Source organism: Dipodomys merriami, unplaced genomic scaffold (genome assembly GCF_024711535.1).
Source record: "Dipodomys merriami isolate MVZ:Mamm:240054 unplaced genomic scaffold, mDipMer1.0.p SCAF_5, whole genome shotgun sequence".
Classification (NCBI taxonomy): domain Eukaryota; kingdom Metazoa; phylum Chordata; class Mammalia; order Rodentia; family Heteromyidae; genus Dipodomys; species Dipodomys merriami.
In genome coordinates, this window is record NW_027206068.1 from 79,500,775 (window position 1) to 79,519,286 (window position 18,512).

Below are 18,512 nucleotides of genomic sequence, written 5' to 3' on the forward strand. Positions count from 1 at the left end.
ATGTAAGCAGGACACACTTATTTTCATGGGCCGAGTAAGCAAAGATTCTTCATTCAGGGTTTGGACCAGGGGGGCAGAAATGGCTGTCCAGGTCCACAGCGGCTGGCGTCGATAGGGGCTCAAAGAGATGTGTGTGAAGCCATGAAGCAAGGCTAGAATTCACAACTTTGCTGGTCTGTGTGCCCGCCGTCCAGAGGCGAGGGAGCTTCGGACGCCGATGAGCCGCGGGAACAGGCCGAGGGCCGCATCCTGGTCTCCGCCGAGCTCTGTGCTGGTGGGTTGTTAGTCAGTGGGACTGCCACCCTCCACCTGCGCCTCCCAGGTTCCTGGGGTGGGGGCGCTTCCATGCCACCCGAGGGGGCAGGGTCCCCGCGGGGTAGTAATCAGAACGGCCCTTGGCATCGCGGGGCTGCACAGCAGCTTCTGTCGGCTTAACTGTCCTTCACCAGAGGCTTCTCGACTTGAGCCCCACCTCTCCTCACTCAAGATATGGCTGCGGTCCATGCGTGATGTCATGCCAATTTGTTTCCAGTGACCATGTACGTGTCATGGTAAATGCTGTGGGTAGCAGACAAGGATGCTGTCTGGGACCCTGGAAGACCCCGGCGGGCGAATCCAGGCACCAACCCGCGATATTTTAGAGTGAATACCATGATATCAAGAAACTGCTCTTGGCTGCTTCTGGTCCTAGTAAGGACTGAACACCTGACCATAAGCCACTCAGTTTCCACAGGATGCGACTTTCTTATGAACTAGCTGCTGTATGACCACCAAGTCACAGCTCTGCAAGCACGCTCCACACCCATCGTTAAACAAAAGGCTATCCCAGAAACCGCCCTGGGCCGGTCTCGGGCGCACGCCTGTGCCTGGCGTGTCCCTGTGCTCACCAGAACATCACCGAAGCTCATTTCAGATGTAATAGCAATGTTAAAATTAACAGGTTTAATTCTTCTGGAGGGACGAGGGGACGGTGCTGGGAGTGAATTCAGAGCCTCAGCTGCATTCATCTGTTTCACTCACAGATGCCACTCTACCACCTGAACCACATCTCCACTTCCAGCGTTTTGCTAGTGAGCTGTGGTAAGACTCTTGTGGGTTTGTCTGCCCAGGGCATCTTTGAACTGCAATTCTCAGACCTCAGCCCCTGAGCAGTTAGAAATATGGGCATGAGCTGCCGATACCCCATGACAAGTTTAACTTTTAACAGTAACATGTAAGCTCAGCCATTTAAGCATTTTCAAAGTTCCCCCTCCAAAATCTGAGGGAGCATTTCCATTCCACCACCACACACCACAGCTCACGCCAGTTCTGTCTGCAGGGCTTTCCATGAGTCAGCCACTTGGGAGATACTTCAGAACTCTTTCCCTCAAATGGAAACTAATCTGGAGAAGAATATGGAACATACGTTTCTCTTCAGATTCTTTCCTTTAGATTCTAAATTCAAATACTATAGTATAACGTTAACCTGTTTGCTCCACAGCAAAAAAAAATTCTGTCCTGAAAAGTATATATAACCAATGGTCTTCCAGTTAACAGAACTTCTGTTTCCTTCAAAGTTTACTTTTATCATTTATCAAAATAACCAGTTCAACATGGAGCCCTGCTTTGTTCTACACCGACACGGGCTTGTTTAGCGCCTAGCTTCTACCTCTTCCACACTTTTCTGTTCCGTAAGAAGATGGAATCATTCAAGTCTGGTGTAGGACGGTTGACCCATTACACATTCCGAGAACTTAGGGTAAGACGTTCATCAGTGTGGGAAAAGAAACTACAATGACAGGAAGTCTACGCAATCAGTTCAAACCTCACCTTGCCCCTCTTTCAATATGTATTTACTTCATGAGGCAGCTTTTCTGTTTTCAATAACCACACTCAGAGACACATTCATATGACTGCTTAGAGAGTAAAGGTTACATGGCTATAAAAATAGGAAAAGTGTCATCTCAGAAAACTCATTTAAATATCAAAATCTATTTTGATATTTGTAAGTTTATAAAAAGATTGATTTCTTCAAGCTAATTATGCACTTTCTCTTGACAGGAGCAAGCTAAATCCTATCCACAAAAGTAAAGGTGCTTAATACTACATTTTTCTTTTAAGCTTAGGCTTCAACTTTTCAAGAAACTAATAGCCCAAAATCCAGCATAGTCTTTCTACATGCTTGCTACCTTAAGGTTACAACTTTATAAACTCATCACCAACCATATTCCTTCCTCTATTTTTCCTGGCACTCAATATTGCTGAAGTCTATTTTCCTCTGAACTTGCATGTTCTCAAATAAAAAAATTAAGGTTACTAGTGTACACTAATGTTTTGTAAAAATAATATTGTCATTTAACTTACTTACAGATGACACTTTTATAGCAGAATCTTACAGAAGAGGATAGATATCACGAATCAAACTTTCTTTTAAATTTAAATGACAGAAAACTCAAACTCTGTGAATTGTTTGAAAGTCTAATGAGACATTTCTTGAGCCATTACCATTGACAATCTATAAACCTCTAAATGTTAGAGATGGAACAATGGGCAGAAAATACAAGTATTTCACACGTCTCCCATCTTACAAAAAGTTATCAACTTGTCAAAGCCACTCCCTTCTTACAAACACTGATCTGGTACAAACCAGACCTGTCAGTACAGGACATCACAGTGATACTTCCATTATTAACACTTTATACTTCTATTCTTCCAAGAATGGAAGCAATTTATTTTTTAGCAATTCTTTCATTCCAAATCCTTAAACTCAGAACTTCAGGCACAGAATGTAAGCAAATTGAGGGTGTTCCCCAGCAGACATGCAATAGCACAGCTACGTTATTCTCAAACATGCTCCCTCTCTCTAGATATTCTTTCTTTTATAACCAGTCACTCATTGCCACACTGTTAACAGCCCACATTAGTTGATATTAATTGTGTTTTGTTGTGCCACAAATCTACCTAAGTTTCCTTTAGGTATTTTTTAATATGTGCAAAAGAAAACATCCGCTTCTGATTTCTTTAGGAGTAGTGACCTGTAAGAACATCAACTCCAGTTTTAAGGTTACACTAATTATTGTCAGGCCTACTGAAAAAAGGATAGGGGAGGGGAAATTAAATCGCAGCAAACTTCTTTAGGTCAGGTAAAGCCTATAATTTTGGCTAAGGTATTTAAAAAACAAAACTAATCTCCTCATCCCACATTCTAGAGGTTAATCAATACTAGGAAAAACAAACCTGCTGACCATCAGCCCACTCACTATTGGTAAAGAGGTATATATAACTCAACCATTTAGAGTACAACACTCCCTACCTAAACTGCCACACCAACTCCCAAGGACTAAGAGGTCCTACTCCTGAGAACGCTCAGGACTGAGAAGATGGAGGGAACACAGCACCACGGCTCAAGCCTTCAGACACAAACTGAGCCTCAACAAACACAGGTGCCACAGCACTGGGGCTGACAAGAGGCTGCAATCGCTTCTTTTCACCATATTTCTAGCCTTGCCCTTCGGTGTGGAAACAGGACATCAAACACATCCATCTGAAATTGTGAAGTCAACTGACACCCACATGTTGGGGACGATACCTCTCAACTGTGAACCTAAATACATCTGCCTTCTTCCATCAACCCAGCCATCACTATCTGACTGGCTGGGCCTGGACTTAGCAGGAGTGTGACTGAAGACTGGTGCCAAGCTCACTGGACAACAGCAGGCTTTTCTGGATGTGCTGCAGGTGTAGAATCTGTCCCGGTAGCCACGACAGAAGACCAAACCACACATTCTGTGGCTACATCGGCTTCTTTCCCCAGTCCCGGCCAGCCTCACCCAGAATGCTGGCAAAAAAGTGGCCATGGGAGCCCCAAGTGCCACGGGCTACACTCACCCAGGCTGACACAGCTGCCGGCCCGCCAGCAGACAGAGACCAACGCTGCGCCAGCCAGCGGCTCAGTGCCGGGGCCTTGTCCATCACGGAAGGAGCAGCAGTCTGTCCTTCTGGGAGGAGATACCTGCCCTGCGTGTGGACTTTCCTCTCTGTATGCAATGCCTCTGCCAGAACACATCATGCTTTTATCCACCATAATGTTGCTGCAGATGTTACTTCTACCAAGACTCGCTTCACAGCCAGAGCAATACAGTCATGGCCCAATGCCCACCAAGTTCAGGGGCCACAGCCTGCTCCCCACCATCCTGAAGCCACTGACGTGACAGAACCAGAAGTGGCCTTGGGAAGAGACACCTTGGGAAGGCACAGCCATGGGCCGGCTGGATATAACACCTTCCAGGGCGAGTTCTCCAGAAGGCTGGATCTGTACCTAGTGCATGGCTCTGTGTTCCCTACAGCCAGGGTTCTTGTGTCCAGGAATCGAGGGGAAATGGGAGTTAACCCATTTGCTATTAGCACAGAGACTCACTAGGCACAATGCTCACTTCCTGTCGAGCCCTCATTTGCTCCGTGGGCATCAGGGTTTAGATGTAAAACAGATTCCCGAGACTGTGCCACGCGAGTGCCCCGCCCGTGAGTCACTGCGGAGAAGGTAGATGGCGCTGGTAGAGTAACCGGACTGTCAGAGGAGACACGCACTGCACGAGTTAACAGCCAGGTCCTCCACGAAGCTCCTCCGGAGCTGCTGATGGTTTGTGCCTCAGCTAGGCAGGAAGTCGGAGGACAACGGGAGGGTAGACAGCAGCTGAGGCCGCGGGCCCACAGAGCTTTTCTGGAAGGCTGAGCTGCTCCCCTACTGTCACATGAACACGCCCCTAGACAGATCACAACCGTTGTGTCTCACTCCTCTTCCCTTATCCCTGATCATCTGAGATAAAAAGTCTTAATACCTTTGCTGTGTTTATGTGGTGACCTTCGTAGCCCACGGCTTCAGTGCTCAGGAAGGAGGGACATCAGCTGGGGTAGGGTGAATGCCGGCCACGGACATGCAGGAGGGCAGCGGCACCCCCCCACGGGGCCAGGGCCGCAGCGTCCACCGTGGCCTCCACTCCCCACTGCCTGCCCCGCGAGCTCTAGCAGCTGCAAACGGAGCCCCTGGCAGTTTGGCTCCCCGAGCAAACCCCACCGTCAGCCCGTCTCAAAGACCTGGAGAGCGCTGCTAGGCCAAGCCTTCCTGCAGAACATGCCGGCAGCGGTGAGCATCTCCCAGCGCAGCGAGGAGCGGTCCTCAGGCCTGGCCATGGTTCCTTGGAGCAGCACACAAGTGCTCTGTCGGGTCCCCTGCTCCCAGTGGAGCACGGAGGCTCCAGTCCCAAGCCCCACCCGGCCTTGACCCCTGGACCTTAGTCCTGCTAAGGGCCATGAAGTCCAGGAGAAGAGGAGACAGGATTATCTTATTATCAGGTCATGACGGTGCTGGGCCTCAGGATTTGGTTCCCTTCACCTAAAAATTATATACATAGGAAACAAAATACGAAATTTAAAAATTACTATGTTTAACTATGTCTTCAGTGTCCCTGGGAAGGAAACCGTGTACAGGAATCTTTGTAATAGAATCATAGAACAAAACCAGAAGGACCACAGCTGAGTGAACGTTCTCATCGCTGAACGGCAAATGAGTCAGACCTGATCAGACCAACATGACCACTTTTCCCCGCAGCTTCTGCTGCAGCAGCCTCCGTGTCCCTCACGCCGAGGCAGACAGCGGGCCCGCAAGGCCGGCCAGGACTCCGACCCACGACCACAGGCTGCAAGGGCACCGTCACGCCCCTCCGGCCCCTGGGACCGGCTCACAAAGCACCGGGCCAACCCCGCTGCCTGGCGCCAATGGCCAGCTACCGAGGTCTCCGCCCAGTAGCTCAGGACAGGAGCCACCCCTACCTGCTCGAGACAGCTTCTGCAGGGTGACCCTCAAACGCTGCAAGTCCCCTGGTGACTCCTCATAGCGGAATGTGCGCATCACTGGAGCCTTCTGGCACCTTCCAAACACTCCATCTGTGGGAAGAATACAGAGAAGAGAATGACGAGAACACGCCGACGTGTGCCTGCCCCGTAAGATGCTCTCTTTTATTTTCCAGTCCTGGGGCCTGGGCACAGTCCCTGAGCTTTTTACTCAAGCTAGCACTTTGCGACTTTGAGACATAGCTCCATTTCCCCTTCACATGTTCTAACTAAACAACCAGTGAGGCTTTGAGGAGCAACTTCAGAAGTCCACTGAACAGATTCCGAAAGCCATCATGGAAAACACAAACATGAAGGCACATAGAAAAGAAACATCAGAATTTTTGATCCAGCTCTTCCCTTCCCTCCCAGCCCATCTCTTACGCCTTACATTTTTATAATCATATTTTTACTGTGTGTGTGTGTGTGTGTGTGTGTGTGTGTGTGTGTGTGTGTGTGTGTGTGTCTGCATCACAGCATCACTTCTGGTTTTCTGGTGGTTTATTGGAGATAAGAGTCTCTTGGACTTTCCTGCCTGGGCTGGCTTTGAACCGCGATCCTCAGATCTCAGCCTCCTGAGCAGCTAGGATTACAGGTGTGAGCACTGGCACCCAGCTTAGTCACATTATTTTTTTAATGTAAAACTTATTTCTGACAACTCAGTAACATAAAGGTAGTAACACTCAGGGCCAGTTCTCTAGACCAAACACAGGACACCCAGGAAACATGTGTGTGTGTGTGTGTGTGTGCGCACACACATCTATTTGCAGAGGCTCTGAGGACCAGGGGCCGCAGCCAGGCTCTTCCTGATGGGAGGGCAGTGCAGCAGAGGGCAGGCACTGATGGAGACTGGTTTATTTGGCTCTCTCTCATTTGTCTGCAATGACTGATTTTACTGTCCACATCCTTCAAGCCACACCTCCAATTAATTTGGCCCCTAATTAGTCTTTATTGGGCAAATTGTTCACTTTGAGACGTGCTTCCTAGGGGGGTTCAAACATTCAAATTACCTTCTTTGGCTCACACAAAGGACTAATTCAGGAACCAGGGCCTCCCACACAGGGCGGCCATCTGCAGGCCCCTAGCCAGTAGAAGGGAAATGGTTTCTTTTATTGTTCACAACAATCTCACTGCCAGTGTAGCTGAAGAGAGCCATTCAAATGCAACAAGTTTAATTAACAGAAACACATTTGCCCAGTACCAGGCTGACCCGTAATTGCCGGTCTGTTATTACGTGTATGCTCACCATGGACGGTTCTGCATGTGATTAGCAGAGAGCAGTCTTAAGTGTTGCAAGCATCCTGTGATTTCTATGGGGCTTTGCAAACCTGAAGTATACAGAGGAGAACCTGCCCAGCTGTGTGGAGCCAGCAGACTCCTTCTGCCCATCCCCCCACTAGACCCGCGGTCCTGCCCCTCAGGACCTCTGGGCATGAATGCTGCAGCCCAGACTTGGGGAGAGCACCTGGCCGACGGGCAGCAGGGCCGTGCCCAGCAAGCCTCACCCCTGTCCTTTCTCTTTTGCTCTCATTGAACACAAGGAGCACTCGGCCTTGTGCTGGTTCATTTGTGCTGCAGTGAAGAGGTGAAGCTAGGAAAGGAAAAGGAGCAAGGGGCAGAAGTGAAAGGCATGCTCAAAACGTTTCTACTTTCAAATGAAAACATCTTGAAGGTGCAGTCGTGTGTCCAGGACTTACATGAAGCGTTCATAGAGCCAGCCTCATCCGTTACAAGGGGTGAGGTGGGCCAGGCGTCATGACCAGGCCACGGGACCCTGATGGAAGGAGCAGCCCAGCCCCGGGCGGTGGGAAGCCAGGGCTCCCCGCAGGCCCAGCCCCGGGCGGTGGGAAGCCAGGGGTTCCCACAGGCCCGGCCCCGGCGGTGGGAAGCCAGGGGTCCCCGCAGGCCCGGCCCCGGCGGTGGGAAGCCGGAGCCCCCGAGCTCCCGCAGGCCCGGCCCCGGTTACACCTCTCCTCAGTGCTGGCCCAGGAGGCTTTCACGCTGCACCCGTGGCCTCATCCCCGGCAGAGAGTGCCTGGGGACCCTGGGGACCCCGTTGCTCATCGAGGATGTGCAGTTGTGGCCTGGGCACCACAGACGCCACCCACCTGCTCCCTGAGCATTGTAACCTGAGACCACAGGCCAGCTTGGGGCAAATGCACAGGAAATCCAACATGGCCAAAAACTGCCCTCCCCTGGAAACCCTGCAATCATCTGGGTTTTCATGAAGAAAACTGTCCAAAGACCTTTCTTACTTTGGAACTTTCTAGGTAATTTCTCTCTAGAGGTATATCATTCTTTTTTCTTTCTTTCTTTCTTTTTTTTTTTGGTCCAGTCGTGGGGCCTGAACTCTGGGCCTGGGCGCTGTCCCTCAGCTCTTCAGCTCAAGGCTAGCACTCTACCACTTGAGCCACAGCGCCACTTCCAGCTTTTTTCTTTTTGCTTATGTGGTGCTGGGGAATCGAACCCAGGGCCTCAGGCATGCAAGGCAAGCGCTCTACCACTGAGCCACCTTCCCAGCCCCAGGTATATCATTCTTTAACTCTTATTTATTACATACAATGTCAGATGTTTTGGGCCAATCATTGTGTTTTGTGATCTGAAAGTTGAAACCAGTTGATGAATTTCTTTGCTTCTAGACTAGAAAACAGACTGGAAAAGGGAACCTGAGTCAGCAATGTGCGAGACTCAGAAAGACACACACCCTTTGCTGCACAGTAAACCGTCCACTGCCCAGAGGCCAGAAGGACAGAACTGGAGACAGGAGGAGGCAGGCAGGCATGGCTATCTGATGTAAGCAGAATTAAACAACGGTGTTGAGGAGCCAACGCTGCTCAGAAACATTTTACTAAGAGATCTAGAACAGGGCAGAGAAGTGTCAGGTTCTCCCATTTGGAAGGAAAAATAAAGACTTTTTTGGCTTTTTTAAGAATACAGGAACTGTTTCTTTTGTTTGATGCTGAAACCAACACCATTCCCATAGGCCAGAGTCAGTGTCACTCATGAACAGCCCTGCCCCTGAGCTCCCATAGGCCAAAGTCAGTGTCACTCATGAACAGCCCTGCCCCTGAGCTCCCATAGGCCAAAGTCAGTGTCACTCATGAACAGCCCTGCCCCTGAGCTCTGACACAGCCAGCCTCAGAATCCTGAGGGTCTGTCCCTCATCCAAGAGCAGCATCTCAGTGCGAGTTCTCTCACAGTCTGTGGGACGCACACACATGCACACATGCGCACACACATGCACACACTCGCACACGCACGCACACGCACACACATACACATGCGTGCGCACACACTCACGCATGCACACACTCGCACACACACACGTACGTACACATACACATGCGCGCACACACACGCATGCACACATACACACACGCACACACACGGGCAGATGCTCACACACATCTAGGTGCTGTGTGCACCTTCACAAATGGGCATCCACATGCATGTGCTGACACACACACGTGTGCACACATGAGTGCACAAGCTCTCTCGTGCCTCCATATGTGTGCAGATGCACACATACAGATCTTCACACTCACACAATCTCTACACCAACGCTCCCTTACGCCCTCCAACCCCCCGCCCCGCACCAGGCCCATGCTTCCCAGTGACGCAATTCCTGGGAGGCAGGGACCCTTGCTCAACCTCTTTCATTTCCCACAACTCTAAGGTGATGCCTCACGCCTGTGAGGCACTGGAACTAGATCAGCTGCTATTTTCTTGTTTCCTAAGGGAAGCTGGGGTGCCCGTTGGCTAGGAGCTTAATGTGCTATGACCAGCGTAGGTTTAGACGTCTTCTCTTCCTAGCACTTGACCTCACGCTGAGACCAAACCAAGGGACGGGTAGAGGGGACCCTCCAGGCAGGCCGGCTTGCGTCTGCTCTGAGCCTCTGTCCTCTTCCCCAAGGTCGCTGCCGAGGCTCAGAACGCCGGCTTCGCATGAGTGCTTCCGCCCCCAGCCTTGTCGGAGCAGAAGGCACTGGAAGGCACTGGAAGGCACTCCCAGCAGGGCTGGGCCTCCCAGGGGCCGCCAGGCCCTGGTGCTCAGGGTTGCCAATCCTCCCCTCCTGCAACTACTCAGTCAGTCAGAAAACGGCCCCATCACCAAGGGAAAGCTCCAGGAAGTCTCGTCAGAGTGAACCTGGGGCCCAGCTGTATTTAGGCAAGACACTCAGGCTGGCAAGGAAGGGTGTCCTAGCCAGGGGCTGGGGGCCCATGCCTGGCATCCTAGCTACTCAGGAGGCTGAGATCTGAGGATCACAGTTCAAAGCCAGCCCGGACAGGAAAGGCCATGAGACTCTTATCTCCAATAAACCACCAGGAAACTGGGAAGTGATGCTGTGACTCAAAAGTGTGAGAGTGCTCATCTTGAGCTGAAGAGCTGAGGAACGCAAGTGACCAGGCCCTGAGTTCAAGCCCCACACTGACCAAAAACAAGGAAAAAGAAAAGGAATGGACTGAGAGAAAGACTACAGCTCTAGCTGTGAGTCTGCTGAAAAGCACGCCGAGGATCTGCGCACACGGGACAGCCACAGCCACAGAGGAGCCAGGACCGTCTTCCTGCCCCTGAGAACCTGGACAGAACTGACCGGCCGGCTCCCCTCGGCCGGCGCAGACGGCCCCGGTGCAACAGGCCCCTCCTGACGGGCGAAGCAAGCAGAGCACGAGACAGCGCAATCTTCTTTCCTCCTTTTCCCTAGTCTGCTCATCACAGGCCTTCCACATGTCTTCGTCTCTCTCAAAGACCCACAGGACTTGAAATTAGTCAATTCCAAACTGTCACCGAATGTAGCCTTCTGAAGTGGGCTGCCATCACGCACGGGCCCATACCCTCCCGTCATTGGGTCAAGGGTGTATGCGGGCAAATCGCTTATTGTACAAATACATTAGCTCGGCCCCCCTTGAAACTATAAGATGAAGCTCTTGATTTGTGAGTAAGAAGAAACAAGAAAGGAGCCACCATCACAAAGAGACACTGACAGTAATTGTGGCTAGCACAATAGGCATAACCTAAACTCCCCAGAGAGCAGAATTCTTGGAGGGGCAGGAACGGTGGCACTCATCAGGCTGGGCACAGACCCTGCTTATTCCTCTGTGAGGTCACAGCAACGGCTGTGGCACACACTCAGGTTGCAAAATACTGTGTAAACAACAGACAGAACACAGAACAGCAACAAATAAAAACACCTTGCATTTGGTCTTCACGCATCTCCCTAGGAGAACACAGGAAAAGTGGAGAAGAAGACATTCAGGGAACTTACCCCCAAAGTCACCCCAGAGCAGTGCTTTCTGGGGAGTCTGGTGCTGTGGGCCCTGGGGGCTGGCCATCTACCCCCATACACACACATACTGCAGGCCCGGGGGGCTAGTGGGCCCCCCCCACACACACAGTCGGGCTCTGGGGCTGGCCGTCCCACACACACACACACACACACACACACACACACACACACACATACTGCAGGCCTGGGGGGCTAGTGGCCCCCCCACACACACAGTCGGGCTCTGGGGCTGGCCGTCCCTCACACACACACACACACACACACACACACACACACACACACACAGAGCCTAGTGCTGTGGGCCCTGGGGGCTGGCCATCTCCCCCCCACATACACACACACTCCAGCTGCAGCCCCAGGGGGCTAGTGGGCCCACACACACACACACACACACACACACACACACACACACACAGTTGGGCTCAGGCTGGCTGTCCCTCACACACACGCGCGCGCGTGCGCGCACACACACACACACACACACACACACACACACACACACACTCCAGCTGCAGGCCCTGGGGGCTAGCCGTCCCTCATATATACACACACGATCGGGCTTTGGGACTGGCTGTCCCCCCCACACACACACACGCACACACAGACACACGCACACACGCGCACACGCACGCGCACACACACGGCCGACCCCGCCACCCATGGTGATGGTCCTCCACCCAGCACAGCCCCCTCAGAAGGCCTCAAGCGCGTCCGCTCAGGTGGCGAGTCAGAAGTAAGTGGCAGCAGTGCCCCCTGGTGGCAGCTCGCCTGCAGTACCAGGTCTCTGAGTGGAATGACCCCGGAGCTGAAGATGCCCAGGTGTCTGGGACACCAAAAGCCCTCTGATACATGTTCTCTTGCACACAACACATGTGCACAGCCACACACAAAACACTGGTGCGTGCACACACATTTACATATACAACGATGCACAAGCAGTGCACACGCAACGTCATGGCACAGATCCACGTCCACTCACATATTCGTATGAGACATGCATACATACAAGCTGGATGGGGTGGTCCTCACCTGTAACCTCAACTACTCTAGAGGTGGAGGTGGGAGGGTCATGCCTGAGGCTGGCCCTGACACTGGGAGTGGGCCCAAGTCGTAGAACACCTGCCTAAAAGCAGAGGCACTGAGTTTAAGCCCCAGACACACACACACACACACACACACACACACACACACACACACACACACAGATGACTTCCTTTTAGAAGGGGAGCAATTTAAAAGGTATTTCAAAACAAAATAATGTTAACTATCAAAATTTAAAACTTCCTTGCTTTGGTCAGGAGCTGGTGGCTCACGCCAGTCATCCTAGCTACTCAGGAGGCTGAGATCTGAGGATCACAGTTCAAAGCCAGACCAGGCAGAAAGTCCATGAGATTCTTATCTCCAACAAACCATCAGAAAACAGATAGTGCAGCTGTGGCTCAAAGTGGTAGAGCGCTAGCCTTGAGGGAAAGAGCTGAGGGACAGATCCCAGGTCTGAGTTCAAGCCCCACGACCAACAACTACAGTAACAAGAACAAAATCACAAAACTTTCTTGCATCAAAGGACACCCTCACCAAAATGGAAGGGTAACACAAGAAAGGGAAAAAATATTTGCAAATTTGTCTCTAATAGAAAATGTATGTCTAAACTATATGAGGAACTACTACAACTCAACAAAAAAATAACCCGAATTTAAAATTGACAAAAAGCTTTCCTGGACATTTCTCCAAAGGAGGTAGATAAACAGTCAACACACAGGAAGAGACACTCATCAGTCAGCCTCGGGAAATCACAAGTAAAAACTCATTAAGATGGGCTATCACAAAAAACATAACAACAATAAGCAGAAAACAGCAAGTGTGGGCAAGGATCAAAACCCTGGAGCTCTGTGTCCAGCGTGGCGGCAGTGGGAACCTGGCACCCTGTACAGAAAGCCCACGCGACCCAGCAAGCCCACTTCCGAGAACATTAAGAGGGTGCTACTCCCTGTGGAATCCCAGCTGCCGTCAGCTTGGGGGACGAGTGTAGGGTGAGGGTCTGAGGCTGAATTTCCAATCATCAGACACTCCCGTCATAGCCATGTGCCCATGTTAAGACGAGAAGTTCAGGTCTTACATCTCAGTCAGACGCCTACACCAGAGGACAGCCCCAGCATGCTCCAAAAACCCAAAAGTGTCTCCACTGCAAAGCCACACTCAAGCTATTGGAGCATGCCCGGCAGAGGCCGGGACCACGGCCACCCCAACAGGTGAAAGCCCAGGAACGCTGCCCAGCCCAGGCTGGAGGGGCCGGCACCAAACGGAATCAAGACCACCTCGGGACTTGCAGTGACCAGCACCAAGACTGAGCTCCTATCACAGGAAGCCAAGACACTGAGAACTGACACTACAATCAAAACGGCCACATTGTGTTTGCTGTTAAAGTAATACTGTAACACTGTGTTCTGCTGGAACTTTCCAAAAAAACCCTCTGGAGTTACATGAAATACTGCATAGAAATATAGAAACACAGGCCTTTCTGATGCAAGAAAAGGGAAACATCCCGAAGAGGCCCTGTGACTAGGATGGGGCCCAGGTGGCAGAGGCAGGGGACCTCAGAGCCCAGGGCTTTCCTCTCCTGGCTTCGCTGAGACCCCTTCTTTCCAAACAGGGCGGGCCACGCTGCACAGAGTGGACGGAGGAGACCAGGGAGGAGATTCAGGCAGACAGTCACTGCCATGCGCAGCACCAGTAACGGCGCCATCTCCCAGGGTGGCCTGACCTCCCAGAGCCGTAGGAGGGAGCCCGCCTGCCAGGCCCACGCCCGCAAATGCGCCACGAGTGGCCACTGGCACGTGGTCAGCCGTGTGGCTTCAGTAATACTTGAGGAAATGTGGCACCTGGCCCAGGAGGGGCTCCCTCTCCCTACCGTGAAGAACCAGGAGCTGGACGCCCAGGGCCCGCTCCTCACGGGGGGCCACCAGAACCCCGTCCGTGCCCAGCAACGCACCCCAAAATGGGAGCTGCTAACCAGGAGCTGGACGCCCAGGGCCGGCTCCCTCACGGGGGGGCCATCAGAACCCCGTCCGTGCCCAGCAACGCATCCCAAAACAGGAGCTGCTAACCAGGAGAGCCGCAGGTGATGAGCAGCCATCTAAAATCACAAGGCAAGGGCTGGCTGGAGATGAATGCGGCAGAGATGCAGGGCAGGCTGAGCAACAGGCCTGGGGTAGCTTCTGTCAGGAGCAGGCCAGGCCCCTGTCAGACTCCTCCCCTCAGCCATGTGGTCGACTGAGTCCCGGGTGACAGCAGCACCTGGTGCGGCTCCTTGCCCCCCTGCCACCCAGTATCCACCAGCACAAGGGGAAGGCTCAGGGGACGGTGACCAGCACCGAGGTCCCTCTCGCAGGTCAGGCACACGCATGGGCTCCAACAGACTCTGAGCCTGCCTTCTGTGGGCACTCGGCCCGAGCGAGCGTGCCTCTGGGCAGTTCTGAGGGTCCCTGTAGCCATGGCAACGTGACACACACCACAGGCCTCCCTGGGGTCCCGTCCCGAGGTCCGTCTGGCCCTGGCCTTGCTGAAGTAAGGGGAGCTCCTGGGAAATCTCCCCACAGGGGCCTCCAGGATGAGCAGGCACCCGGCCTCCGTCCGGTGCACGGTGCAGTGTCTGCCTGTCCCGCCCGCTCTGCCAGGTCCAGTGTCCGCCGGCGGAGCGCTGGCTTCTGAGCCGGTTCTTCACGCGTGAGATGGCAGAAGGGGCCTTAGGAACGGCTCCTGCTCCATGCAGAGGGACAGCCACGGGGCCGCCAAATCCACACCCCCAGCCAGACCCAGCACAGAGCTGCCTGCAGCACCCCCTGAGCACACACAGCCCCTAGAGGCAAGGTCGTCAAGCCCAGGGCAGAGGCCTTCTGTGAGGGTGAATGAGTTTCCTGCACAGGTTATTATAAAAGCAATAGCCAGCTAGTGTGGAAAAGAAAGTGCTCAGAGGTGCTCCCTGGCCTCTACCTGAGCGCACGCTTGCAGGCACGGCCACCCGCCCGCCCAGGGGCGCTTGCCGGTGCTGGACGCACGCTCTTCGGAGAGGAGCAGCTAAGGAGGCTGATGTCGGTGACTCGGGGAACAACGCTGGCCGGCAAAAACACCTGCAACTGTGCCTCAAGGATCCTCGTCCTTCCCCAAAAGTTCTCTAAGTGCCATCACTCACGGGCTTCAACCAGCAGACAGAAGTGGCGCGTTCTCCAGGACAAGCCCTGCTTCCCTAGTGCTGGCTCCGTGTGCCCTGCTGCCCAGAGCTGGGGCCTCCGCTCCCACCACGCGTCCCGCCGCTGGGCTGCACGCGGAGAGCGGGCACGCGTCCCGCCGCTGGGCTGCACGCGGAGAGCGGGCACGCGTCCAGCCGCTGGGCTGCACGCGGAGAGCGGGCACGCGTCCCGCCGCTGGGCTGCACGCGGAGAGCGGGCACGCGTGCAGCACGCAGGCCTCCAGCCGCATGCCAGCAGGTCACCTCATGGGTTTCTTACTGAGGAGCATGTGTGCACTGCACTCCGGCCCGTTCCTGAATGCCAGGGTCCTGGGTGGTAAGAGGCTGGCCCTGGGCACGCCAGGTCCCGGTGGCGACTCCAGAGGACGCAGCACCGTGAGCAGTGGCTGGGCCCTGGACAGGCACTCCAGTCCCACGCACTCCCGCAGCCGTGTGCCTGCCGGACATGCTCACCTTGCCAAGCGCCAGGCTGAACCTGAGCCTCCCTAAGCTCGCGTGCAGCCGCACCGCGCACTGTCACATGCACAGAGCACTGCTGGACCCCAGGAGGGAGCCTGGCCCCATCTCTGCAGTGGCGCTATGCTGCCTTGCACAGTCTGTTTCATTCCTCTGTTCCCTAAAATGAAACTACCACATCTTTCTCTTTTTTGCTTTTCTCTTTTTTTTTTTTTTGGTCAGTTGTGGGGTTTGAACTCAGAGCCTGGGCGCTGTCCCTCAGCTCTTCAGCTTAAGGACAGCACTCTACCACTTGAGCCACAGCGCCACTTCTGGTTTACTGGTGGTTCACTGGAGATAAGAGTCTCACAGACTGCTGCTTGGGCTGGCTTTGAACCGAGATCCTCAGATCTCAGCCTCCTGAGTAGCTAGGATTACAGGTGTGAGCCACCGGTGCTGGACCTGCATTCGATATCTCTAAGCTCTTTTCCATTGTGCATGGACTGCATAGAGATGGGCCACGATGGCTGCCTGCGGCCTCCTCAGCCCTTCAACAGCTTGAAACCCTCCCACCTGGGGCACAGGACGGCTAGTGTAAAAGAAGTATAAATATGGGGGCCACACAAGACCCACATTGCTATTGTTAAAAAACTCCTCGGGATTCTAAAACAACCAGAGCTGGGCATGGGGGGGGGGGTGGGGAGGGGAGGGGCAGGACAGCCAGAGCTGGGCACAGGGGGGGAGGGGCAGGACAGCCAGAGCTGGGCACAGGGGGGAGGGGAGGGGGAGGGGCAGGACAGCCAGAGCTGGGCACAGGGGGGGAGGGGCAGGACAGCCAGAGCTGGGCACAGGGGGGAGGGGAGGGGGAGGGGCAGGACAGCCAGAGCTGGGCACAGGGGGGAGGGGAGGGGGAGGGGCAGGACAGCCAGAGCTGGGCACAGGGGGGAGGGGCAGGACAGCCAGAGCTGGGCACGGGGGGAGGGGAGGGGGAGGGGCAGGACAGCCAGAGCTGGGCACAGGGGGGAGGGGAGGGGGAGGGGCAGGACAGCCAGAGCTGGGCACAGGGGGGAGGGGCAGGACAGCCAGAGCTGGGCACAGGGGGGAGGGGAGGGGCAGGACAGCCAGAGCTGGGCACGGGGGGGAGGGGCAGGACAGCCAGAGCTGGGCACAGGGGGGAGGGGAGGGGGAGGGGCAGGACAGCCAGAGCTGGGCACAGGGGGGAGGGGAGGGGGAGGGGCAGGACAGCCAGAGCTGGGCACAGGGGGGAGGGGCAGGACAGCCAGAGCTGGGCACAGGGGGGAGGGGAGGGGCAGGACAGCCAGAGCTGGGCACGGGGGGGAGGGGCAGGACAGCCAGAGCTGGGCACAGGCTGGGGGGGAGGGGCAGGACAGCCAGAGCTGGGCACAGGGGGGAGGGGCAGGACAGCCAGAGCTGGGCACAGGGGGGAGGGGAGGGGCAGGACAGCCAGAGCTGGGCACGGGGGGGAGGGGCAGGACAGCCAGAGCTGGGCACAGGCTGGGGGGGAGGGGCAGGACAGCCAGAGCTGGGCACAGGGGGGAGGGGAGGGGCAGGACAGCCAGAGCTGGGCACGGGGGGGAGGGGCAGGACAGCCAGAGCTGGGCACAGGGGGGAGGGGAGGGGGAGGGGCAGGACAGCCAGAGCTGGGCACAGGGGGGAGGGGAGGGGGAGGGGCAGGACAGCCAGAGCTGGGCACAGGCTGGGGGGGAGGGGCAGGACAGCCAGAGCTGGGCACAGGGGGGAGGGGCAGGACAGCCAGAGCTGGGCACGGGGGGGAGGGGAGGGGCAGGACAGCCAGAGCTGGGCACGGGGGGGAGGGGCAGGACAGCCAGAGCTGGGCACAGGCTGGGGGGGAGGGGCAGGACAGCCAGAGCTGGGCACAGGGGGGAGGGGAGGGGCAGGACAGCCAGAGCTGGGCACAGGGGGGGGAGGGGCAGGACAGCCAGAGCTGGGCACAGGCTGGGGGGGAGGGGCAGGACAGCCAGAGCTGGGCACAGGGGGGAGGGGCAGGACAGCCAGAGCTGGGCACAGGGGGGAGGGGCAGGACAGCCAGAGCTGGGCACGGGGGGGAGGGGAGGGGCAGGACAGCCAGAGCTGGGCACGGGGGGGAGGGGAGGGGCAGGACAGCCAGAGCTGGGCACGGGGGGGAGGGGCAGGACAGCCAGAGCTGGGCACAGGCTGGGGGGGAGGGGCAGGACAGCCAGAGCTGGGCACGGGGGGGAGGGGAGGACAGCCAGAGCTGGGCACAGGGGGGGGAGGGGAGGACAGCCAGAGCTGGGCACAGGGGGGGAGGGGAGGGGCAGGACAGCCAGAGCTGGGCACAGGGGGGGGAGGGGCAGGACAGCCAGAGCTGGGCACAGGGGGGGAGGGGCAGGACAGCCAGAGCTGGGCACAGGGGGGGGAGGGGAGGGGCAGGACAGCCAGAGCTGGGCACAGGGGGGGAGGGGCAGGACAGCCAGAGCTGGGCACAGGCTGGGGGGGAGGGGAGGGGCAGGACAGCCAGAGCTGGGCACAGGGGGGGAGGGGAGGACAGCCAGAGCTGGGCACAGGGGGGAGGGGCAGGACAGCCAGAGCTGGGCACAGGCTGGGGGGGAGGGGCAGGACAGCCAGAGCTGGGCACAGGGGGGAGGGGCAGGACAGCCAGAGCTGGGCACAGG

At 55.5% G+C, this 18,512-nt stretch overlaps 1 protein-coding gene across 4 annotated transcripts in view; it reads right to left on the bottom strand.

The window, feature by feature from the left end:
- The window catches only part of Ptprn2 (protein tyrosine phosphatase receptor type N2), a 594,518-nt gene that overhangs the window by 427,603 nt on the left and 148,403 nt on the right, over positions 1-18,512 (bottom strand). For all 4 annotated transcript variants that reach the window (XM_069997165.1, XM_069997166.1, XM_069997163.1 and 1 more), the window contains exon 2: positions 5,809-5,922. In XM_069997165.1, the coding sequence (XP_069853266.1) occupies positions 5,809-5,887 (79 nt within the window). In that variant the 5' untranslated portion in view covers positions 5,888-5,922. The remainder of the gene's footprint in view (positions 1-5,808; positions 5,923-18,512) is intronic.